At 38.2% G+C, this 27,087-nt stretch overlaps 1 protein-coding gene across 4 annotated transcripts in view; it reads left to right on the top strand.

Moving 5' to 3' along the window:
• Window positions 1-27,087, top strand: part of Vcan (versican) — an 89,126-nt gene that overhangs the window by 36,040 nt on the left and 25,999 nt on the right. Inside the window, exons 7-10 of one of the 4 annotated variants that reach the window (XM_028760113.1) lie at window positions 2,739-5,627; window positions 15,313-20,532; window positions 23,658-23,771; window positions 24,338-24,451. In XM_028760113.1, coding sequence (XP_028615946.1) covers window positions 2,739-5,627; window positions 15,313-20,532; window positions 23,658-23,771; window positions 24,338-24,451 — 8,337 coding nt within the window. The remainder of the gene's footprint in view (window positions 1-2,738; window positions 5,628-15,312; window positions 20,533-23,657; window positions 23,772-24,337; window positions 24,452-27,087) is intronic. The other 3 variants (XM_028760115.1, XM_028760114.1, XM_028760116.1) reach the window with 3 other exon arrangements.

The following is a 27,087-nucleotide window of genomic DNA, read 5'->3' as shown; positions in this document are numbered from 1 at the left end:
TAGGTTTTATATTCTGTTAGGAAAATCTGCCTCACGTGTCACAACAGAAGCACAGTGAAGATAGTGCATAGGATGTAAACTACTATAAGCATGTTGATGCAAAACATCTGTGTGGCAGACAGCTGCAAAGATTGGGAGGGAGTATTTGTGGGAAAAGAGGCATGCTGATTTTTGTTGGCTTCCTCAATAATTGCATTGAGAAAAAAAAATTCTGAAAGCTGAGTGTTCAGTGTGACTGAAACTAAGGGAAGGTGCTTTTATAATGACCTAGAATTGTATTCTCCTCCTTATACTAACCATCGGTAGAGTAATGCCATGGTACGTATTCATTCTTAATGACATTTCTTTGTAGATGGTGTTTTAAAAAAAATCATTTCCTTTTTTGGAATAGCTGAAACAAATGGCACGTATTATCAGATACATTGAGTTTTGATGGAAATCAGCTGTTAGGTTGACGAAAAAGCCACCCAACCCCAAAAGGAAGTTTGAGGTTTTCCATTCCAAGTCATAGAATTAATTAACTTAATTGTAAGCAGACTTTCTTAAACAGAGCTCTAAAATTATTAAATCCTTCTTTTCCCCTTGAAAATAAAGTCACATAAATCCTGGCTTTGTAAGACGTTCTCCTCGAGACTTGCTGCTATCAGCTTACCACGCAGCAGGCTAGAGGAGAGCAACAGAAAGTCAGAGTCATAATTGACAATGACATGTGCTTATTTAATTTTTTAAAATATGAGTCCATTTTTAAAACACTGTAAAAATATTTTCATGCGATTATAGAGAGTTGCTAGGTTGAGCAGGAGGACCTGATCCACAGGCTGTCACTTTGCTCCTATGCAATGTCACCTTCTTCTGAATTAATTTCATCAGCCATAAAAAATGCTTGGAGGGGAAAAAGCAAAATTACCATTCTGTTGTTATTAATAATAATATGATTATATTTTTGCTTATGTGAAGGTGTCTAAGAGTTTGTATTATGTTTCCATGGAAAATTTCTCCATACATATTTTTTTACTGTTTCCCTAAAGAATGCAGATATAAGACAAACATGAAATCTGGCAGTTAAGTGAAGTAATGGTGATGGAATTTCAGAGGATAGAGAATTGAATTAAAGAAAAATAGTCTGACACATTTCAGATCTTTAAGTTGTTCATGTCAATCAAAATTGACCAATGTTTGTGCCAAGAAATAAATGCAGAAGCAGATTTTTCTTTTTTTGCAAGAGGAGAAAACATTTATTTAACACACTTTTCAAAGTAACAGTATTCTTTTTGGTTAATTTCTTTTTTAATATAAAATGATAAATAGTGATGTGATTTTTTTAATGAACATGTATTATAGTATAAATGGACACCATAGTTTCATTAGACAATTGATGATTTTGGATTTTCAATTTTTTTGAATAGCAACAGCTAATAAATTCTAGCAACTCCCCCAACACAAATTAGAACTTATTATGCCCTACTTGGATTTAAGATAAAATCATATCATTATATCAAGAAGTTCTCACAGAACAGATGAAGCCAAAAGGCACCCAATTTTCTTTATTAACAATTCTTTTAGGGGAAGAGACAAAGTTTTTAGAGTCTACTGATGCAAGAGTCTCTAACAGAGAGGACCAGCACTGCTGAAACAAGGGTGATAAAACGTACACACTGTAGCAAGATGGTAGCTGTGGGTTCCTCAGGAACAATCCTTGTACAGTCATGAGCAACTGATTTTTGGTTTTTAGAAACTATTGATTCTTTTAGGAAATCTAATCTTTGTATACTAAACTGTTCCTTTTGCTTTGTGTCCAGAGGGACTTTTGCCTAGAACGTTGTCACTTTCCTATACAACTTAAATTTCGTTAAGCCAGCCAATCTCCATAAATGTGGAGCCACTGTCATGTAGCATTTTATAATGACAAGGCTACTTTTACTCTCTGGCGATCAAGGCTGAAAACCTATCACATAGCTGCTTTACTTCCTGTGCATTTGTGTTTCATGCTAAAGACTGAAACAAAGACCTGGGATAAGCCAAACACAGTGTGTAGATATTCAGCAAACAGTAGAACTACCGCAAATGACAACCAGGCTCTGCCAGACATGTTGTATAACCTGCTGGCATCAAGTCTACAGAGTTGAAAGGAAGACGAAGACAAATGTTCAACACCTGGAAACAAAGGAAGAATGGGTATTACAAGTTTAATATCCTGTTTTTATGAAAGTCTACACATTATGGACAGTGTCATGGTTTGTGTGTAACTTGGTTCCATTTGATGTGGCTTTTTGTTGTTTTGCAGTCTGAAACACTCCCTCTCCCCCGAGACACTATGCTCTTGAAAAGAAGGCAATATTTGAAGAAAGCTAGCAGCAGGGGCCCTTAGCCTCCAGATAACAAGTCAAGCTCTCCTTCTTCCAACTGTAGCTCACTACAGAGAACAATCTATGAAAATTGGCATTAATAACTTTCTGGCGTTTCCTTATCTTAAAACATGTAATGTTCATTTTTTTGTGAAAGCAGTTCTTTACACAATCAACTATAACATTTAACAATAAAAAACAATTTACAAGATTTTGACTATTACATGATCAATTATCCTCCTTTTGGTTAATTTGAGTTTAGATTTTAGGCTTCTTCATATCATAGATCACTTGGGTCCATTTAAAAATACAGAGCCACACTTAAGCACTCACTGGTCATGCAACACCTTGTAAGTAACTTGTCTAATTAACTCTTTGAAATTATCTTTCTAGCTAAACAGAATATATCAGAGACAACCACCATCGAAATGAATATCCTCGCAGAAACTGCATCACCCAGTTTATCCAAAGAACCACACATGGTACCTGACAGAGCTACACCAGTCATTCCATTAGTCACCGAATTACCTATTTTTACCACACACTTCCCTCCTGCAGGAAATATAGTCAATTCTGAACAGAAATCCATAGTCTATTCTCAGGCTATCCCAGACAGATTAGCAACTGAATCACCCACAGCTGTTGGGGATACCATCAACTCTTGGGATGTGTCTGATTACTTGCCTTCTGGGTCAGGACCACTTGGACAGCCAGACATATCTGAAATTAAGGAGGAAGGACTCCAAAGTACAACTGTCATCTCCCAACATGCTACTGGCTCACAGGATGGAATTACAGAGGATATGAAAACACATGAATCAGTTACACAGATTGAACAAATAGAAGTGGGCCCCTTAGTAACATCCATGGAAATCACAAATCACATTTCTTTCAAGGAATTGCCAGAAACCAAAACACCGTTTGAATCCACAGAAGTGATCCTGGAGCACAAGACTGAAATGCCAACAGTAAGCACCAGTCCTGAATTGGCAACCACAAGTCACTATGGATTCACCTTGAGAGAAGATGATAGAGAAGACAGAACACTGACATTTAGATCTGATCAGAGCACCTCAGTCTTTAGCCAAATACCTGAAGTCTTCACAGTATCAAAAACATCAGAAGACACTACCTACTCGCAAGGAGACTTAGAGTCCATTTCAATATCAACAATAACCATGCTTGGCACAGATGGATCACTGATAGATAAAGAGAAAGAATCCAAAACTAATGGTAAGATAACTGAAGATGAGTTTGGTCAATCACAGCTTACAACCCCCTTCCCATCACAGCATCTTACAGAAGTAGAAATGCTTCCATATTCTGGTGACACAATATCAGTAGAGGGAATATCCACAGGTACTTATCCATCATTACAAACAGAAGTGATACAAGGAAGAGAGAGAACAGGAACATCAAGACCAGAGTTAAAAAAAGATCCTTATAAAGTTGATGAGATACTAGAAAAGATCACCAAAGATCCATTTATAGGTACAACAGAAGAAGGTTTCTCTGGAATGCCTCTCTCTACATCTTCCTCAGAGTCTTCAGTGGAAAGGACCGAATCTGTTTCCCCAGCATTGACAATTGAGAAGTTAACTGTAAAGCCAACAGCAGCAAGAGATGTGGAAGAAATGACAATCCTGACTAGATTAGAAACAGATGTTACAAAGTCTGACAAAGATGTTACAAGAGCTCATTTGACCCACAGTACTTTAAATGTGGAAGTGGTCACAGTATCAAAATGGCCAGGAGATGAAGATAATTCAACTTCAAAGCCTTTGCCCTCAACAGAACATGCAGGCTTTACAAAATTGCCTTCTGTCTCACTTAGCACTATAGGGACAAATGGGAAGGATAAAGAAACTCCAAGTTTCACAGATGGAGGAGATGAATACACTTTTTCCCCAGATGGTACTCCAAAACCATTAGAAAAGATTTCTGAGGAAGATTTAACATCTGGAGAGTTTACAGTTACATTTCAGACATCTACATCCATTGGCAGTGCAGAAAAGTCAACTTTGGGAGAAACTGCAACTGGAGACAGGGTTCTGCCCACCTCAAGCACAGAAGACCAAGACATCAATGCAACTGTGGAAGGAAGTGCTTTGGGTGAAGATACAGATGCCTCCATGCCACTGTTTACTTCCCCCCCATTTGTCCACACCTCCAATGTGGAACAATTGGCATTTGTTAATTATAGTAGCACGCAGGAAACCACTACTTATGTAGACATATCTCATACTAGTCCTCTTTCTGTAATTCCTAAGACAGAATGGAGTGTATTGGAAACTTCTGTTCCACTGGAAGATGAGATTCTAGGCAAATCTGATCAAGATATCCTTGAACAGACTCATCTAGAAGCAACCATGTCTCCTGACGAGTTGAGAACAAGAGAAGTCTCACAGGGAGAAAAGCAGGAAGAACCACAAACCCCAGGGAGCCCATTTCATGCTCTCAGTTCTACTGCAGTTATGACCAAGGAGACAACAGCATTTGAAGAAGAGGGAGAGGGGTCAACATATACTGTCTCTGAAGACATATTGATGACAGGTTTTGAAAGAGTCCCAGGTTTAGAAACCACTCCCGTTGGTACAACTTATCCACCTGGTGCAAGAACAGAGCAGGAAGTGGAAATGGGTACAATGGTAACACTGATATCCACCACTAGGCCAACAGTAGTTTTAAGTTCAGAGCCAGAAGTAATTTATGAAGCAGAAGGTAGTAGTCCAACGGAATTTACATCAACTTTGAGACCCTTCGGGACTCATGTCACACAGCTTATGGAAGAAACTACTGAGGAAGGAAAAAAGACATCCTTAGATTATACAGATTTAGGCTCAGGGTTACTTGAACCCAGAGCCACTGAGCTCCCAGAATTTCTAACAGCTCCAAGTGATATCAGTGTCTTCACTGCTGTTGACAGCCTGCACAGAACTCCACGCTTGAGGCCATCTTCACCAGTCACTGAGGAACCAGGAGTCTTTGAGAAGGAGCCCAGTGAGAAAACAACAGGTGACATTATACTTTCTAGAGAATCTGTAACACGGCACCCTGTGACAACTCTCATTGATATGATAGCCAAGAAAACAGAATCTGATATTGATCAGAAGTATCACATGACCTCAAAGCCTCCTTTAGCACAGCCAACAAGACCATCAGTTGTGGAAAGAAAAGCAACGTACGAACCTCAAGAGTTGTCTACTTCACCACCCCCAGCAGGGACCAAATTCCACCCTGACATAAATGTTTATATTATTGAGGTCAGAGAAAACAAGACAGGTAAGTCTTTGTTTTCAAGGCAATTAGCATTTCTCTTGAAAGTTAAGATGCCCATCATATCAAATGCTGCCATTCAATGGTAACAATAACTGGAGTGTCAAAGTATGTTAGCTTCCTGCATCTGTACAAGAATTGGAAGGAAATGTTAAACAGTTTGGAAGAGTGTTAGGTACAGTTTTATTTTGAAAGTTGTAAGAAGCCCTGCTTTGTCATCTAATATAACCACTTCATCACTGTTACATCCCTTCAGAGTGTGTAGAACAAAGTGTTTTAATTTCTGTGTCTTCCATACATTACTACTCACGCATAGCACTAGACAGTGCTAACATTCCATTGGTCTGCAACCATTAACCTTCAGCATTCACAATGTAGACAGCTAAATGATTTTGCATATCTCTAGGGTTGACAGAATGATCTCTAAAGGTTTGTTTTTTTCTCTTCCAGGATTTTGCAGGCTTATCACATAAGTTATGGAATGGGTAATAGGTCTACTTTAATTCAAATTTGATAATTATAAGATATTGACATGTGTGTGTGTGTGTGTGTGTGTGTCTGTGTGTATGTGTGTAATTTCTTGGAATCATTAACAACTTTAGAAGATGAATTTGTGAACATGACCTTGTCTTTCTAAAAGGCAGGTTGTGATGTTTTTATTGATATTTCATTGTCTCTTGTAAAAGCTGTTTATTTGCATTGCCTAATACTTGCAGTTATCATTATCAAACATGTCTTATTCTCACTGAAAAGTGACAGTACACTGCCATGTTAAACTCGAGAAGCTGAGTTGAGAATGCATAGCACATACAGTCCAATGGACAGTTTCACGTTTCTTTGTGTCTTTTAAATAGAGAGTCGACTGGTCTTATTAAGTCATTCAGTTCAAATTTTAATAGAAGAATTAAATGAATTAGTGTCCATTTTTCTGTGTCCTGACACCGAGAAGCCTTCCTGGAAGTATATCTGCTTATCAGTTTCTTTCTTGGTATTGGAATATGCCCTGCTGGGTGTCATTCAAAAGACAAATGGTCTTTTCATCCAGGCAATCAGAAGTACAGCTGTTGAACAGTACCTGTACCTCCAACTCAATTGGTATCCAGTGTTGTACACAGAAACTTCATAGCTTCTATTTGCCCCACTTCCCCAGAATTTTTTGGTGTGAATGTATCTGTACAGGAATAGTAGTTCACATAACCCTGCATTGCTAAATTCATCTCCTATTCTCAGCATAGCATTTTAGAGGCCAGGAAGGAAACATGACTTTTTTTCTTTTGTTACTGGTACAGTATTTTGTAAATCGTAAACGGTTTCCTGTCTTCTACGTTACTTTTACGTCTCTCAAAACTGGAGTTGCAAATGGAAATGTTACCAAGAAGTACAAGTTGGAATTGCTGTTAGTTAAACATAAAACTGTAACCATGGGGTGAGGGGCAGGAAATAGAGAGGAGAAGAGATTGGTATCAGCTTTTGATTTGAAAAGTTCATACCAATTAAGAATATGTCTTTCCAGTTCATCTTACTGTGTTGTTAGTGATGCACTGAGTTGTATCAAACAGTTTGAAGCTGGAAAAGTAGGGCATCGGACAACTCTTGTGAATAGGAAGTTGGACATTCAGCTTAGAGCATTCAAACTACAAAATGGAAAAAGTCTGACACATGACCACATTCCCCCTCCCCACTGCCAGCAAGTGATGGCAATCAACAGGGGAAAAGCAGAACCATTACATTTATAAATAGTAGTTCAAATGGACGGTCTGCATAATCTAGCTAAGGCTGTAATAGTTCATGCAGAGGTGTGCCGTTATAGGTGCCTTGTGGTCTCCATTCAGCCAGACCTACATAGTTGGTTTCTTTCTTCCCCGTCTAAAACATAGGGCCATACTGATCATACACTCTGAGAAAGTCACACACTATCTGGCCATTTTGATCAGGCAGGATTACAGTATGTGCATGTTGGGAGGGGGGACTGAACACAGGCGCCGTCTCTCTTTCATCTGTTTTCAATGTGTTCTAGATACACATTCTTCTTTTAAATGACAGCAGGGTTTGTTATTTTCAGAAGTCGATGAGATTTACTCAGACCCAACTACTCAGTTAGCAAATGTTGCTAGTTTTCTAACAATAACCTAACTTTCCAAGAATATTGAACTTTACCCATGAAAACCTTAACACAGATGTTCAGTTAAGCTCTAAGGCAGGTGTGTTAATGAGGAACTGTGGAAAGTCAAACTTTTTATATTTCCAGACTGGAAAATCCTTGGTGCATGCATGCCATTGTATAAACCTATTCACCCGAATAGAATTTACCTTCATATTTACTCAGCATCCAAGTGAGTGAAAATGCCACCCAGGCTACATCAAACCCCAGCATTTATAATTTCTGCTGCACTCAGAGAGTGATATAAAGCTTGACTTTTATGAAATACCATGAAACAAAACATGCTACTCAAGGCGCGCTTACGTCATCCACTCAGATGCATGCACGGTAATGGTGGCATTGGCTCTGCTGCTGGCGGGTAACTGTAGTTAACAGTTTAAAAATCTGAAGGAACTTCTCAGCCCATAAAGGTTTTATGAGCTGAAAAATGCTGTGGGGTGTGGTTAACAGTGGCCCAGGGATGCTGAAACCTTGACTCGGCTATTGCAGGAGTAATTTGCACACCTGCACTTGGGAAAATTATTAGAAAGGTTTCTTTGTGAACACATCTAAAGGCTATAGGATTTGACAGTATAGAAGGGGTTTCTTCAGTAACACCAAGGGTTTTTATTGTTGCTGTTTTGTTTTGTAGTTTGGAAAGGAGTACTCAGGTTAAATTTCTTGAAAAATTACAAATTAGTGCAACACAACTGCAACTGTTAAAACAAACACAAACACAATGTAACAGTATGGCTCACAATGGCTCCAGAATAAACTTTTATTCTATTTTTTTAAAAATCACATTTTACATTTATGGAATTTTATAATCATATGTAAAATACTTTTGTGTGTGTGGCTTTTTTGTTTGACTTAGAGGATTCCATTCATCAAACAGTATCTCATAGGGGCTTTCATGTGTTAGAAAATAGTGATTGTTCTGGTTAATGTTTGGGTGGACAGGCTAGCTTCATCAGACCCAGACAAAATGACCTGCAGACATAACTAGAAACAAAACAGAAACACTCTTTTCTGGATGATATTTAAAAGAAAAATATATTTTCATTTCTGAATTTTTTTTTATCTTACTATCTTACCCATATGTGGGTTGGTTAGTCTTTTTTTGTTTTTGTTTTCTGTTTTTGTTTTTGCCTGCAATTGTGATTGTGTGTGCACCGCTTGCATGCCTGGTGCTGTAGGTAGGGGTCAGAAGTGGCTGTCAGATCGCCTAGGACTAGGATTGCAGATGCTTCTGAGCTGCCATATAGATGCTGGAAATAGAATCTAGGCCATTTGCAAGAATATTCAGTATTCATAGTTGCTGAGTTATTGTTTCAGTCCCCCCAAATGTGTTTTCAATAAGAATTATTGTAACCACCTTTAGCTCATACAGAGGTATACGTTTATCAATAATAGATACCTTTGCTGTCTCTATTCATTATGTTAAATGAACCCATTTAGGTCAATGTTGCTTCAATCTTGTTGGCATCTCTGTGCTATTAGATAATTTATTTATAATGCAAAGAAACAAATATTTTGCTATTTGCTTGATTGAAAAGAGCATGTTAAAAAATCTTAGTCACTGTGGTGAATGTTGGTTTACAGTCATGCCCCTTTGAGTGTAAACTAGAAGCAACTATAGCTCCTCTGTAATTTAAATGTAGTGTTGGTTCTATAAGGCCCATGAGCAGGACCCATCAGCTTCCAGCACTTTTATGTACATGATAATGAGGCTGCTAATGACAACGGCCATTGTAATTCTTTTCTCAAGAATGGCTCTTTAATGACATTTTAAAATGTGTCTTATGCTTTTATAACATGTTCAGAACTTTTACAGCAAGGGGTTAGTTAATGGAAGAGATGACATAGAATGAATCAGAAGGCAAAGAAACCCAAAAAGTCTTTGGAGTTTCGTTTTGAAGGGGTAAAGCTTAAATTCCTTTTATATTTTTAAGGAGATTTGCGAGTTTTTGTCATTGTAGAAGTTCATAGAATTACTTCCGAGTGAAGCCAGTTTTCCATATACAAATGTGGTTGTTTAATGACGTGACTTCAGTTCCAAGAGTAGTGATGATGACTGGGGGTGGTGGGTGTGTGGATGCTGAGATGTTTCAGTAAAAAATGACACATGGATATTTTAATGTATATTGACGTATTGTGGCTTTCACCAATATAATTAATGTGATAAGAAACTCAAAATATCCTTTTTGTATGAGGTCATCCCATGAAGGTCTGAGAATCCACCTATGTTGCTTATAAGGGTATTCCTTGGAGACATAGTGCCAACAATTTGAGTATGAATCAGGGTGGAAACAGATCTAGTAGCAAGAGGAGAATTTAAATACATCCAGCAATGGAGTTGATTTGTTGGTGGAGAAAAATCTATATAATCTATACTACCTCTGAATGATTAGGGCCATGTGTAGTGTTTCTCATAAATGATGTAGAGTTTAAGCAGGAGAGTTTAACATATAAAGGATTCCTAAGGTAAGAGAGAAAGTTTCTAGCTCTCTTTCTTTGAGAATGTAAATGCTGTGTCAGTAAGATGTCCTGAAATGTTTTGTACACTCATATAATTAGTACATAGTACATGTGTGGGCAGCTCTTCCAGAGTTGATGGTTTCACATAGCAGAAGCGTATTCCTGATGTCTCATAGAAAGGGTAATTTAGTTACTTTAGCCACATGCTGTGAAGGTGTTTGTTTTATTAAAGTGGAAAACAGGAGATATAAGTATATTAATGTATGTTTCTAAAAACATACAGGAACACAATATGATCCTCATGTTGGCTACCCAATCAACCCAATTTCATGCCATTTACATTTTAAACCTATCTATTTGAGTTTTTGCTGGTCACATGCTCTTAGAGTTTAGAACTGTCTCACGGATCATGGTCAGCTTAGGAGGAAGACTGTTCAAGGAAGTATTTTGAAGTCCAACTTCCCAAATTACTTGTTTTTTGTATAGTTCTTTCTTACTACTTAGGTGCTCCTCAAATGTCTCTGATTGCTTGAGTATGCTGTCTAGGAAATCAGTTGAACTGCTAAGGAGGAGTAGAATCCCCTATGCCCTCTCTAAGGAAGAAGAACCTCCACTTGGTGATATCTCCTTAACTGAACTCAGGCAGGAGGATTGCATCTAAAAACAGCCATTGCACTTGAAGGAATTGTGTTCTCTGAGAATAATTGGAAGCTGAAATAAGTGCCTATTGACCATAACATGCCTGCCTCTTTAACATGAGGCAATCAGAAGCAGCTTCATTGTTTACAGATGTGTATGACTCTTTCTGGACGTTTTTTGAACTGAGAAAAAGATGTGCGGTGCTCAGCACACAAAGCCTGTCGGGGGATACAACATGCTTGAGTGCTGCTCCACGTAGGCTGGCCATGGCTAGCTAAGTCATAAGTAGACAAAGATTACAGAGCACAGTGATCTCTGGATCTTTGACATTGCTCACCTCTCTGGTGTTTGGGAGGGCTGTTTTGTAGATATAAACATCACATACTTCTCAAGAATTGAGGGAATGAAGAAGCAAAAGCATCTGCCTACATTTTAGATGACATTTGTATCCTTATTTTTAATGTTGTTTAAAATACTAAGCTGTGGCAAACTATGTCACAAATTAAAAAAAAAGCTGAGGATTCAGAATATCTTAAGCAATTTGATTAAAATCACATGTTTTTTTTTCTTAAAGTACTCCCTAGTCATTTATTTTAAATAAGAATTGAAGACAGATGAGTGACATAAAAGATTCATTTTGGTATGGTTTTTGGATCTACAGATACATGAAAGCTTGACATTATGAGGATTTGCAGGCTTCTACACTTTAAGATTTGCAAGAACCTCTCAGGGATCCACAGTGTGGCTGTTTGAGTTTTGGAATTGGGAACTGACAGATTATATATATGTATTAGAACAAATTCCATTTGAAAGGAAATACAGTCTTATCTATCTCTGCTGAGTGGACTGCAGTATCTTTCACTTAATTAAAGACTCTTAAACTTAAATTATAAGACCCCCTGAAGAGAATATGAACTTTGACCAGCCGCCTATGCATGATAGCAACTATGTTTTGTGTCTGGTTACAGAATGACTTCAAGATTTGTGCTATGTCTGCAAAATTCTGGTATGAAGTACTTAAAAATACTCAGTGAATAGTTTAATGTCAGTTATCCATAAAGCCTTGTATGAAATGCCATTTAAAAAAACCATTAACCGTGGTACTAGTATATTCAAGTCAAGCTGTTAAAATATACTCGTATAAACATAGAAAAGATTATACATGCAGTCTACAGAGTTCTGTGGCTTGACTCTTGAATTCTAAATAAAAGTTATATTCTCCTTAGAGTAAAATTCTGAAATAAAGCACTCCTATAAAAGGACCCATTCTTCTAAGAACCTGGGCTGTCAGTAACCCTGTTAAGGCTTTCTTGTTAGTGTGAAATAGAGCAGATCACTATTTTGCAATGAAACAGGACTTTGACAATAGCATAGGTATACCTCACCATATGCCACAAAGAAACTTTTCTGGTTTGCCATAATTATAGCTGTTCCGACTCTTTAATAACATGTGTGGTAGGTGGGGGTGGTGACGGGAAAGGGGGATGCAGAGGCAGTTTTGGAAAATGAATAAACAAAAAACGGCTGAGTAGGATTTGATGAGTTGGAATGAATTACTGATGGCAATTCAGGCCATGTGGCCAGGAAGAATTCAGCTACTTATGTGCACTGTAGATAGAGTTTTATATAAACTCTGACCCCATTCATGAAATGTCGAAAGGGTAGGAACAAATCAGATAAATACAGACAAAATAAAGTGTGGAAAAAGATGCAAATTCAAAACTCTAGGTAGTTAACATTTTCCATCCTCAAACCAAAGTTAAGAAAGCCAGGGAAAACATTTGTAAATTGATACAACCTGAACAAATGGCCACTTGTTGCCAACCTGTGAGAATGTTCCTTTCAGAAAAGGTAAATAATAAGTCTTAAACTCATTCTGCATTTTTTGTTTGCTTAAGTCCTTTTTAGTGGAAAACTTTTAGGACTCCATATTAACACAAAGATTGTGGTTTCATACATTAGAACTTATTGTCAAATACATGTTAGATGCTCTTATAACATAGAAAACCTCATTGCATTGTTTTTCTATGCTAATCACTCCATCATCCATAAATATGTACTAAACCTAACATATATCCAGTGAAGCTAGCTGACAAGAAAAAAATTACAGTTTATATCAAATTGGAATATTATGTATAAATGAAACAACACAAAATGAAACCCATGAGAATATAAGCCATTTAGGCCTGGTACATTTTGGGCCTCTAGTTAAATTTTCATGAATGTATGCAGATGCTATATTTTAATCTGGACTTATTTAACTATATTCAAAAACTATTGATGAGAAACTACTTGTCTTAGTGATAAAACTGTTGTTTTTATATTTCAAGAGTTCATATGCAAAGGCATTTTAATGTAACCTTTCATATGCTTTGAACATTGGCTTTACATTCGTTCTCATAAGACAAAGTATACTTTTGTTCAAACTAGCTGCAACTTTTACTGTGTCACCTTTTATAGCTTACAGTGGTTACTTTAAGATAATAGTAATAACTAATATTCAACAGACAGCATTGTAATGATCCTTCTGTAAAAGGTTAGGCATTTAGTCATTTTCTTAACTTGGTATTAAAGATTAGTTGCAATATCTATGTGAGAAATAGCATGTTATTGTTTTGTGCTTTTATGTGCACTGGAATTAGGCATGGATCTAACTTCTCTTTGTGACTGAAATACTTTTTAATTATTTGAGTATCCATATGCTTTAGTTTGGATAAATGAAATTCAAGTGTATACATTAGAATGGATGGAAACGTGTGTAAAATATGTCCAATGTGAAGGTTAAGTAGAAAGCTATAGTTAGGGTGAAGGAAAATAGACACACAGATAATATTTTAGTAAAATGATTCAATGGGTATGTCTTGGCATATAGAAAGCATGTTTTTTTTTTAATTTCAGTTATTAGGATGAGAAAGAAAGTGGAATTGCCATATGTGTCTCCTGAAGTCATGTCTGTTGGCTTTCAACGTAAAAAGTCAACATAAACCCACAGTTTGCCTTGGTGGCTCAGTAAACGTTACATTAATGCACAGTGGACTGGTAAAAAGCAAGACCATAACGAAAGTTCTCAACTAAATTTTCTCTTTTCTTATTGGATATTGAATGTTGATCCTTCCCATCAAGGAAACAAGCAGCTTATAAGAGGAACAATCCAGCAGAAAACATTTTTCTCTTTTAGAGATGGGGTTATGGAGGCAGAGTTGGCTCCATCATGCTTGTTTCTTCTGTGCGTTTCTCAGACTCATCCTAAACCTGTGTGTCAGAAGTTGGGGCTAAACTGAAAGCTAATTCTACCACAGCATTCTTCTGGGCAAGTGGTAAGGCCCAGTGTAACATGTGTCTAGTCCATGTCCTCCTGGTGCTTCCACACGCACTGTGTTGATACTGGAAATAGGGTACCTGGAGCAGCAGGACTCCATCAAGGATAGGCGAATGCATTCTGGTAGGGTGAAGCCTCAAATTTTCTCTTTTTCTAGAACAGTAGGCTGAAAGTCTTGCTGGTGTATTTCTGGCAACAGAAAAGTCAACTGGGCTTAGTGTTTGGTGCCATTTGGCATTACAATCCAGTGGATGGGTTGATATGTATTACTTGAAATTTGTAATTAGAATATTTATATACAACATCAGGATTGTCATTCATTAAAATGTCAATAGCAAGAGATAAAATCCACTTTGTCCTGGCACATATCATAAAAGACAATGATGTAATGGAGAAAAAGGCTCCCCATGGACTTTTCAAGAAGACCTGTACCAGACCCCTCCCCCACTCCATGTATCCCATCCAGGGAGTCTTGTCTTTTCTTTTCTTTTCTTTTCTTTTCTTTTCTTTTCTTTTCTTTTCTTTTCTTTCTTTCTTTCTTTTTTTCATGTACAGAGGCTCCTTCCTTATTGCTTCAGTGAATACATGTGGTCATTACTTCATAAATGGGATAGAAACAAACTACTTTTTAAAAATTAGACACTTTAGGCTGAGAATGAAGAGACCAAAAGGAATTTCATCTCCTAATTGAATAGAGAGAAAACTAATCATTTTTTAATGTATGGAACAATGTTCAGTTTTTTTTTAATTTTTGGTCTGAAAAAATGGTCTTGATTTCAACTTTCTTTGTAGCTCACAGCATCATCAATTGTGCATTCCAGAACTAAAATGTCTATATAATTTCTTTTTCATTTGAGAATTCTGTTGTCATCTTAAATGTATCGAAGTGTTTTTATAATTTGCTTCCACACTCCTAAAATGGAATTTTTCTTCTTATTGTAATTACATAACAGCAAATTTAAAGAGCAAGAACCATTCACAGAAAGGTGATTTCACGTAACTTGTAACAAGTCAGACCCTTCTCTTTGTGTGTGTGAGTGTGATCAGCCATGTCTTCTGTCATACCCTGCCAAATCTTCCATTTAAGTATTGTGAAAACTCTTTGTTTTTTTCAGGTCGATTGAGTGATATGATTGTAAGTGGTCATCCAATAGATTCAGAATCTAAAGAAGAGGAACCTTGCAGTGAAGAAACAGATCCACTGCATGATCTGTTTGCTGAGATTTTGCCTGAGTTACCAGATGCCTTTGAAATAGACATATATCACAGTGAGGAAGATGAAGATGGAGAGGAGGACTGTGTAAATGGAACTGATGTAACAACTACTCCATCAGTGCAATATATCAATGGGAAGCAGCTTGTCACCACAGTGTCCAAGGACCCAGAAGCTGCAGAAGCTAGGCGTGGCCAGTATGAAAGTGTTGCACCTTCTCAGAATTTCTCAGATAGTTCTGCAACTGACACTCATCAGTTTATACTGGCAGAAACAGAATTGTCAACTACCATGCAATTTAACAAATCTATAGATGCCACTGAATTCTTAGAAATCACATGGAAACCCGAAACTTACCCTGAAACACCAGAACACTTTTCAAGTGGTGAGCCTGATGTTTTCCCTACACTCTCATCCCATGATGGTAAAAGCACCCAATGGTCAGAGTCCATCACAGAGAGCAATCCACACCTTGAAAATCCAGAGCACAAACAACCTAAGCCTATACCTCTGTTTCCTGAAGAGTCTTCAGGAGAGGGTGCCATTGACCAAGCATCCCAGAAAACAATCTTTTCTAGGGCTACAGAAGTAGCACTTGGTAAAGAGACAGACCAAAGTCCTACCGTATCTACCTCTAGCATACTTTCAAGTTCTGTGTCAGTAAATGTTTTGGAGGAAGAACCAATTACTCTAACAGGAATCTCACAGACTGATGAATTCATGTCTACTGTGGAAAACCTAGTAGAGATAACACCTAGCCAAACTGTAGAATTCTCGGGGAGTTCTTCAGCTCCTATTATTGAAGGGTCTGGGGAAGTAGAAGAATATAAAAATGAAATCTTCAATGCAGTAACTGATTTACCACAGAGAGGTCCTACAGATACTCTCATCCCCTTGGATATGAGCAAGATAATGACCACAGATCATCACATGTATGTTCCTGCAACCACCACTCCTTTGGATTCACAACTACCTTCTGCAGATATAAGGCCTACACAATTTGGAATTCAAACAGCCACCTTTGAGTGGGTTTCCAGTACATCTTTTGAAGGGAGGAAAAGAGAAGAAGGCAAAGAGGAAGCTACAAATACAGCCCACAGAGGGGAAGTCCAACCAGCAACAGAGAGGTCAGACTACTTACTTTTAACTCCAGAATTAGAAAGTTCAAATGTAGCTGCATCTAATGATTTGGCTACCTGGGATGGTTTTATGCCAGAGACAACACCCACAGAGTCTGAAAAGGAAATGGCAAATTCAACTCATGTTTTTAGAGAAACAAATGATGTAGCAAATTTGGAGGCACAGCCCCTTGAGCATAGTAGTAGCAGTCATCCCGGGGTCCAGGAAGAGCTGACCACTCTCTCAGGAAAGCTCCCCTCTCTTTCTATGGACCTGGGCTCAGGATATGCTAGTACTGATATGGAATTCATCACTGCTTCTTCATTTACATTAGATTTAGAGTCTGAAACCAAAGTCAAAAAAGAATTGCCCAGTACTCCATCTCCCAATGTGGAGACTTTATCCTCCTCTGAGGCAACAGGTTTAGCTCCCAGTACTGTATTGGACATGGAAATTGCTGGAGTTATGAGCCAGACATCCAAGAAGACACTGATTTCTGAAAAAACAGGAAGTTTGCCAACTTCCCAGGCAGAAGTAAGGGATTTATATACAGGTTTTCCTTTGGGAGAAGATTTTAGTGGTGACTTCAGTGAATATTCAACAGTGTCTTATCCAAGAGTGAAAGAGGAAAAAGTGGAGATGGAAGGCTCTGAGAGCGAAGGAGCGAGGGTTACACAGACTTTGTCATCTAAACCACCTACCTCAGACAACATCAACCCAGTGCCTGACTCAAAAGGACTTGGCAGTACTGTGGCCAGCACCACAGCCTTCCCCTGGGAAGATTTCATGACCTCAGCTGATGGCTCAGGTGAGCAGCTGGCCTCAGTCCGGAGCTCTGTTGATCCAGTGCTTCCACTAGCTGTGGACATTTTTTCTGGTACAGAGTCTCCATATTTTGAAGAAGAGTTAGAAGGAGAGGCTGCAGTGATGGATGCAGATAAGCGATTCACTGCTTTGCCGACAGCAGCAAGTGGAAATGCTGTAGGTCTGACAGAAAACGGGGACATAAAGGTAAATAGCATGATGTCAGTGGACTTTCCCCAGACAATGGAGCCAGCCAAATTGTGGTCTAAACCAGAAGTTGATCCTGAAAAACAAGAGATTGGAAGTGAAACAGTGACACAGGTAAAAGCTCAGGGACAAAAGACTTTTGAATCACTCCATAGTTCTCTTGCACCAGAACAAACAATTTTGGAAACTCAATCACTTATTGAAACTGAATCCCAAACTTCGGATTACTCTATGTTAACTACAATGAAAACATACAATACTAATGAGGAAGTGGAGGAGGAAGGCATTTCCATAGCTCATATGTCTACTCCAGGTCTAGGGATCACAGGCTTGGAGTCATCTACTACCCATCCTGAAGCTACCGGAAAGTCACACTCTTTCTTAACTACTGCATTAGAGACTGAATCTGGACCAGCTAGAAGTGAAGTCATGGAGTCCTCAACTCAAGAGGAAGAAAGTATAACGCTCTTCCAAAAGGGCATGAAACTAACAAATAAAGAGTCAAATACTGATCTCTCGTTCTCTGGATTAGGATCAGGAGAGGCTTTGCCTCCTCTACCTACAACATCAGTGAGTTTGACTGACATGGAGCAGATCATTAGCACACTGTATCCTGAGCCATCTCACATGGAAATCTTAGGAACAAGCATCTTAGATGATAAAGTGGAAGAGCATGAAAGAATGGAAGATGTGTCAAATGAAGTTAGAACGATCATTTCCAAAACAGGAAGCATATCTCATGACAGTACAGAGGCACCCACCACAACTTTGAGTGATACCAGAACAGAAGAACCTACAACTTCAACTCTTTCTTTCATGAAGCTCACAGATATAGAACATTTTCCAAAGCAGACCCTCAGGTGGGAAGAGGAAATCCAGACCCATGGACCACAAACTATGTCTGGACAGATTTCTAATGACAATTCTTCAGCATTAGAAACTAAAGCAGCAGCAACCTCCCCCACTGCTTTTCTTCCTCAAACTTACAGTGTTGAAATGACCAAACCCTTTGCTACATCAGCGTCACAACCATCTGACTTGTTTAATGTAAACTCAGGAGAAGGATCTGGAGAAGTGGATGCTCATGACTTAGACTATACTCCTGGACCTACTCAGGCAAGCAGTCAAGGAGTCAGCATGTTTGCTTCTCATGGTTTCCTGGAAAAGCATTCAGAGGTGTCAAGGACTGAATCTGGAGCTACTGACGGATCTCCAACAGCTTCAGAGATGTTCCTGCATCATGGAGAGTACAACGAGAGTTCCCTGTATCCAACTAGCACACTGCCAAGCACAGTGTCATATGAGAGTCCCTCAGAAGGTGTTGCAGATGATTTGCAAGACCATATCAGATTTGAAGATTCTACCTTGAAACCTACCAGAAGAAAAACTACTGAAAGCATTATTATAGATCTAGACAAAGAGGATAGTAAGGACTTAGGATTGACAATTACTGAGAGTGCTATTGTTGAAATTATTCCTGAGCTGACATCAGATAAAAATATTATTATAGACATTGATCACACTAAACCTATATATGAGTATATCCCTGGAATACAAACAGACCTAGATCCAGAGATACCATTGGGATCACAGGGCAGTAATGAAGAAAATCTTCAAGATCAAGAGAAGTACGAGGCAGCTGCTAACCTTTCTCCAACTGAGGAAGCATTCGAGGGCTCTGGTGATGCACTTCTTGTTGGCTACACTGAAGCAATATACGACAAGTCCATGACTCCCAGTGATGGAAAGCAGGCAGAGGACATAAGCTTTAATTTTGCAACTGGAGTCCCAGTTTCTAGCACAGAGACAAAATTAGATACTTTCTTTCCCACAGTGTCAACCCTGCACATTGCTAGTAAACTAACCACAGCTGGTCCAGAGATTGATAAACCCAACATTGAAGCAATATCTCTCGATGATATATTTGAATCAAGCACGTTGTCTGATGGCCAAGCTATTGCAGACCAGAGTGAAGTAATATCAACCTTGGGGAATTTGGAAAAGATGCAGGAAGAATATGAAGAAAAGAAATATGGAGGTCCTTCTTTTCAGCCAGAATTCTTTTCAGGAGTGGGGGAAGTATTGACAGAGCCCCCAGCTTATGTAAGTATTGGTAGTACATACTTTGTAGCTCAGCCTTTAACAGAATTCCCCAATGTGGTAGGACGATCTGACTCCACACATTACACTGAAACAACACCCGCAGTTTCCTCTCTGGCAGAGCACTCTCAGACACCATCTTCTCCCTCCTCTGTCTACATAGACAGTGGAGTCTCTGAATTCCCAGCGGTTCCTCACACAAGTGCTCAGCCAGCTCCTACTGTTTCCTCACCACAAAAGTCGATAGAGGGTTCTTTTAAGGAAGTTCCTGCTACTATAGAAGAAACCATCAAGGGTGAAACTGTCCACAGACCAGAGCCTCCATCTATGTCTCCTGACTCTACTTTAGACACTTCAGGAGATGAAAGTAAGCTTAAGTTACTAGAAGAACTGGAAACGTCTCCCACAAAAACTGAGACTTCCCAAGACTCCTCAATCAAAGCAAATGATGAAATTCCAGGAGAAACAATTGGAATGCTTGCTGGTATCAGAACAACAGAGAGTCAACCTATCATTACCACTGCGGATGGCATGGGGCTAGGAGGTGCCACACAGCGGCCACGTTCTGCTTCTGCTTCTGTAGCTTTCAGGGTGGAGACAGGTGTGGCACCTCAGCCCATCCCACAGGAGCCTGAGAGGCCAACCTTTCCTTCCTTGGACATTAACCATGAAACACATACATCATTATTTGGAGAATCTATACTGGCAATATCTGAAAAACAAGTGTCGCAAAGAATTCTTGATTACAGTAACCAGGCAACAGTTAGTCCTCTGGATCTAAATACTGCACATTCAATACCACCATTTCCCATTCTGGGCAATTCTAACGAAACTGCTTTCCTGATTGGCATTAGTGAAGAGTCCGTGGAAGGAACAGCAGTTTACCTACCAGGTAAGTTGTCACATTGATACATCTGTTTCCAAGGCTGGGATCAGTCCCTTGGTTCTATATACCTATGTATGCCTTTTATTGTAATGTGAAATTCATAGCGACTTTTATATTGTTCAGGCCAAGCCACAGTAGACAGTCAGTGCAATGAATGTAAGTATGGACCTTTCTGTACTTTACAGACATACTTTGCTTCTCCTTACCCTGCGTCTTACAAACAACATACAATTGTAACATGGACAAAATGAAATAATGGTCTAAACCTCAATGTGTTTTCATCTACAGCTGATTTGTTGCGTGTCCTACAATATATGTCATAGCCGTGAAAATGGGGGAAAAAATCACACTTCCCTTTTAACCCTACCCCTCTTAAGAGATGTTCTTATGACAGTACCAAAATCTACCAGGCCTTTAACTTTTGAGACTAGTGTTTCTTACAAATGCCTTGTGGTTGACTTTTCCATCAGTTACCGTTTGTACTCTAGTGTGATGTCATTGTTTGAAACAGTTTGTACAATTCTGCTAACTCAGCTCTTAGTCATAGTGTATTTCGTATGTTTACATTCTACCTCTTGAGAAATTAATTTCTATTTATTTGCTGACTATAAAAAACCATAAAATTGATACTACTTCATATAGACCATTTCATTTAATCTTCACAAAATGTCTAAAAATGCATCCTTTTACATTAGATCAATGTAAAAGGAGAATAAGACATTTAGAAAGGGCCAGTAATTTGCCCAAGGATGCACAGCCTTACCATGGCAAACGTGGTGTTTTAACCCAAAACAACCCTAATCTGATGTCCATGGTCTTTTTACTGCCCTTTTACTGGTTTTCAATATAGCATAAAACTAACAACTGGTATTTAGTAATGTATAAAGAGTAAACTTAAAATTTTTATTTAGTAGAGATGATATTTTTCTTAATCTAGCCTGAAAATGTTGAAAAGTAAGCTTTTATAGTCTGTTCCTAGAAAGCTATTATATAATAAGAATAATAATGGAACCCACAAATAACCACCATCATTTAACGACTTCCTAGAGAAGGAAAGAAAGCAAGAAAGGAAGGGAGGAAAGGAGGGAGGGAGAGAGGAAGGAGGATCAATTTTAAGGACTGTGTTGGTTAAAAATGTTTTATCTTACATACTGTACTTTAGGTCATGGCTATTAAAATTATTCTTCTAGTCTTAATATTACTGAGACACATGTTTTACCTTGGAAATCAGAAGAATACATTTATTTGAAGCTTGATATTTTAATAAAATAATAGTATTTTAATAAAATGATAACTGAGAATTTTGTCAATAAAATTCATGCAAGGTGGTTGACACTGGGAATATTTTGGAGTATCACTATACTCCAAAATAATGATAACCTAGTAATCTGGTCAATATTTATTATTCTATTATTAAGTTGAAATGCAATTAAGAATATGAAAATAATTGGCAGATGAAGGGGAAACATCTCTGTATTATTCAGACTACAGTACTTACTAAGTCACGGTGTTCTATCTTCACAGAAGTATCCTTGTACTATAATCAGTAGGTAGGTGCCCGTGTGGGAGGGCCTGGCCTATCTGCTGCAGGTTTAGCTTCCCAGGCTCGCTCAAACTACTCAGGGAAGAACAATGTGCTTTTAATTAGAACTTCTTAAGTTCACAAGAAAAGCTCTTTCCTCTCTTTCCCTGCCCATACTTGTTACATGACCTCAGTGTGATGTCTGGTGTCTATGATGGGGATGAAAGCAGTCACGGTACCATAAGCACTGCCCCCCTAAGCTCCAGTTGGATTCCATTCAGATGTGCATGTGTCACATACCGCAACCTTGTCACCAAGGCAGTGCACTTTACTATGTGGAAAACCAAGATTGTCAAGAAAGTTTGAAGAATCTTTGGAAATACAAGAGAAAGTATTTTAGAAAAATCAAGGCAGATTTTAGAAAAATGGAAGTATACATCTGAGTTTACCTGATTTTAATGTGAACTAACAATGGATGTGTAGATTCATAAAGCCTGTCTAGTTGTCCAGATTTGACCTGATGCTAAAGAAGGTTGGCTTTCAACTTCTCGTCTAAGAATGAGTCACGTTTCTTCTATAGCTAATGTTTCATCAGACATTAGATATCTCTTCATGTGCATGGATTTCAAAATTTGGGTTTTATAAGATTTTTGAAACCGCAGCTGTATACATATAGCATTTATTTAATTTAAATTATTTTGCAAAACTTTCAAGTTTCACTTGGATCCCTGGACATTTTTGGATTAAACATTTCTGAAATAATACTCAAGTTCTCCATAAAATTCATATGTGTAGACAATGTTAGAAAATAAAACATATGTTTCAGAGGTATAAAGTATTTCTATTTAAAATTTTCCCTTAAATTATTATATGAAATTGAAAATTTATGGTTTGAGCTGTTGCACCTATCTCTAGGAGGGTTAGTTTTATTTATATTTTATTAAGAAAGTTGTAATAAAATTTTGGGCTTCATTTTAAGTGAAGTTTTGTATTTGGAGTTGTTTTTATACAGTAGAGTTTAATCCATGTGTTGCTTTTCTTCAAGTATAGTTTAAAGGAGTACAGTTGGAACGTGTTTTTGGAAAAGGCATGTTAATATAGCAGAAGAAACGTCAGTGCACACTTTCGAAGACAGTTTCTGAGCATTAAGTGGTAAAAGGCAATAGTAATTCAAACACTGGTAACAAGCCAATCTGCTAAAAGAATGCATGTCTGTGTACCCAGCCATTTCACATGAACTAACATCGTTTAAAAAAATACATTTCCATTCACTGTGCACATATGTGTAATCATTTTTAACTAAAATCAATTGCCATTATCATGCCAACTAAATCTGCCATAGAATATGTTAGTTGCCAGATGTGGTATAATGTATTGTTTACAAATAATAATGATTGAATCCTAGAAACAAATAGAATAGAAGAGATTTGTAACAATTAGTTATAATGCCAAGGAACACTCCAGAGTAAAGTTAATTTTATATGTATTACCTCTATAAATTGTTATGGTAAAGCTTATGTTATAGTAGCAGTAAATGATATTTTATGCAAAAAATATATTTAAACCTGGGAGAAAAGACTAATTGTTCTTATTTTCCCAAACATGATAGGACCTGATCTCTGCAAAACAAACCCATGCCTCAATGGAGGCACATGCTACCCTACTGAGACTTCCTATGTGTGCACCTGTGCACCTGGATACAGCGGAGACCAGTGTGAACTGGGTAAGATGCTCTTGGCTGAGGAGCTGCTGGACTCACACTTTTTCAGCAGTTGTAATGGAAGAGAAAGTGTCCTTTGGAATCTGTCAGAAATTTCAGAGAAACCCATGTTTAAATGAAATATTAAGTGGGTTAATTAAACAGGAATTGACGGGTTCCGTCCATACAATCAGCACTCACCAAAGCTTCACACGACTGTCTTTGCTGTCTTGTGAACATCCTGAAGTAAAGGAAATTTCAGTCACTGGATGGGAGATTCCTATTAGTTCCAGGGCTCATTGGATTTACCTAATAGCAATGGAAACAAACACCTTATTCTGGATCATTTTGCAGTTGTTTAGGGTGTCCAGTTTCAATAAAGAAAGATTCACAAAAGAAAATTTCAGACCAAAGAAGAGGTATTTTATGGGTATAACACTGACTAAAATATAACACATGATATACTTACACTAAATTACTTTTATAAAATCTGAAAATCATATTTAGTTGCCATCATGTATTTTACCTAGCAACCTCACTCTAAATAAAATGATTTTACTCACTTTGCTCGTGTTACGATTTTATTTTAGATTTTGACGAATGTCACTCTAACCCTTGTCGGAATGGAGCCACCTGTGTAGATGGTTTTAATACATTTAGATGCCTCTGCCTTCCAAGTTATGTTGGTGCACTCTGCGAACAAGGTAAGGACAATTAAAGCATGTTCATGATGAACGTTAATGATGTTAATTTTCAGATTTGCCCTATATGCTTTGCATTGGAAAAATTCACAAGTTGCATTAGGGTTCCTTGTATGTGAATAGCCTCAAACATGTAAAATATAGAGTGGACTTGACTGTGCTTGTTTTGCTGATGTGCTGAAATCATATAGGCCTCCTGATTTGAATATAAGGACATATGGTCACAAAAGAAATACAGTTTTAAGTATTATTCCTGGGAACACAGTCAGGTTTTACCATCTCATGGCCTGTATGTCATACTTAATGCACTCATCATTAGTTGCCTTTATTTTATCCCCATAAGCACTTGAGGTCTTTGTTCTAGGGCTTATGTTCATGGTCAACCATGTCTAGAGAATGCCTTGACGTGTGGTTACAGTGCATTAGCTGTGGCTTTCCATACATTTTGTAGATGATGTTGGGTAACTGTTTCCGGGAAACCATCCTAGTAAAGAAGCAACTAGGTTTTCTGAATGAAAGAAAGGCCTCAAATCTCACAATCCTTGTAATTTGCATTTTCTGGTGGAACTAAGGTGGTTAGTGGTAACACTACTCACTTCCGTCACACTTCCAAGACAGACTGCCTGCTCAGTTCATTGGGCAATGATAACTCCCTCCTCTTAAAGCTAGGCCGTGGTCTGGCGTTGATACGAGTGCTCAGCGCCAAGCTTCTCCTCCACCAAACAAAATGAAAATGTATTCATTCAACACCCAGGCACCTTGACCCGGCCCCTCCCACTTTGTGGCATTAAGCTAGATGTTCACTTCAGTGTAAGCCAGAGCAATAGTCAGGTGGACTGAAGTTACTGTTACAGGAGAAGGCTGACAGCTACATTTTAAACACTTTTCTCTGTTTCGTAAATTGCATAGAATAAGTCAATTTTAAATTTAGTTTTACATATGAAAACAAACCAAGTTCATCTTTTTAGTGTAAGAAACATATTACTTCACAAACACAGAAAGGTAAGACACTTAAACACTCCAAGTGCATTGAAATGATCGCTAACCTGCAGTTTCAAGTACAAGGAGCAAATAATACAACAACAAAAAAAAACAAACAGTAATTTGCCCAAGTACTTATTGCTGACCTTCTGTTTTCTGATACTGCAACACTAAAGGTGAATTTCTGAACTGGACCACATTTCAGGTCTCGGTGAAAACTGTTGCATCACTAACTTAGAGCTTTCCATGGGCATCATTTCAGCTGACTGACAACTTCTGTGTGCTGTGTTGAGAACTAAGGGCTAGGGAAGACAAGTGATGAATCCAAGGTGACATATAAGTAAAATGACCCTGGGAAGCTCAACTCTAAAACCCAAGGCTTTCCAACATCTTCCAGCTATCAAAGCTCAAAGACAGAGATACATAACATTACTTAATGAGCTTCTCACGGATTAAGTGGTACTAGATTCCCTGAAGGAACCTTCGGCCTAGTCACCTCTTCTCTTTGCTTTGAAAAGAGACAGCTTGCTTCTTCATTCGTGGTGCCACCTAACTTTTTGGTGCATCTGTCTCTTTTTCCAGCAAGTCTAGCCTTCCTGTTTAGTTTTCTTCTGAATGTCTACCCTGTCTGTTTACCCAGCGCAGCTGCACGCCTGTGATTCACTGCTTGAGCACGGGAAGATTTTTCTCTCTTCTTTTCAGGTTGCCTAAGAACAAATGCTTTCTTCATTAACAACAACACTGTTGTCTAAACAGTTTTCTATCCAAAGTTCCTATGACTGTGTCATTGTTTCTTCAGCTGACCTTTGCTCTGCATTAGTAGCTGCTTAAGTCTCAGTAACTTTGAACAGGGAACATATTTTGGTGGACTAATCACAAACGCTAGAAAGGGCTTTTGAAACAGTAGAGAAACAGGTGCAGACAGATTGTTGTAAAGTCAGTACAGCTTTCTGGGGCGAGGGATCGAGGTGTTGCCAATATCTTAAGGCTTAGCAGCTCTGTATCAGAGGTACTGAAAACACTACCCACACAGCATACAGGACAAATTTGCATGGGATGGTTGTTAAGAGCGATCGTTCAGCTTCTGTGGTCTTGAGCAGGAGTTGCTGGGTCTTTGTGTTGTAACACTTGTGCTTAAGGACTCTGAGGCATAGGATAGGATGTCCATGTTAACGAGGAGGATTTTTTGCTGTTGTTTTGTTTTAAAGAAAGTATTATCTACGGGGGCCTGTGACAGAGCTCAGAGGTAGAATGGTTGCCTGCCTGACATGTACTAAGCTCTTTGGATTGATCCCAAATGTTGAAGATGAGGGTAAAGGACTAAACATATGCCAAAGTGTTCTCTTAAAAAATAAAATGAAAATTACAAATGAGATTTACATTATTTTTAGATGAAGTTGGAAAAACACCAGGAGCAATTCTTCAATGTCCCGTGAAAACAATACCCTAGGAAACGATCCTTCATTATGCAATCCTTAGTTGCACCACTGATGAATTAATGATAATAAAAATTAAGGACATAAAAATGGCTCTTGACTTTATAAAAATCAAAGTGACTTAATCCAAGTGCTATCTGTCTGTCTGTCTGTCTGTCTGTCTATTTATACAGATATCAGAAAACTTTGGTTTAGCAATGATTTTTGGAACAGAACTACAAT

The sequence above is a fragment of the Grammomys surdaster genome, unplaced genomic scaffold (assembly GCF_004785775.1).
Source record: "Grammomys surdaster isolate TR1022 unplaced genomic scaffold, NIH_TR_1.0 126391, whole genome shotgun sequence".
NCBI lineage: Eukaryota > Metazoa > Chordata > Mammalia > Rodentia > Muridae > Grammomys > Grammomys surdaster.
This window is presented reverse-complemented; position numbering and strand designations above follow the sequence as displayed.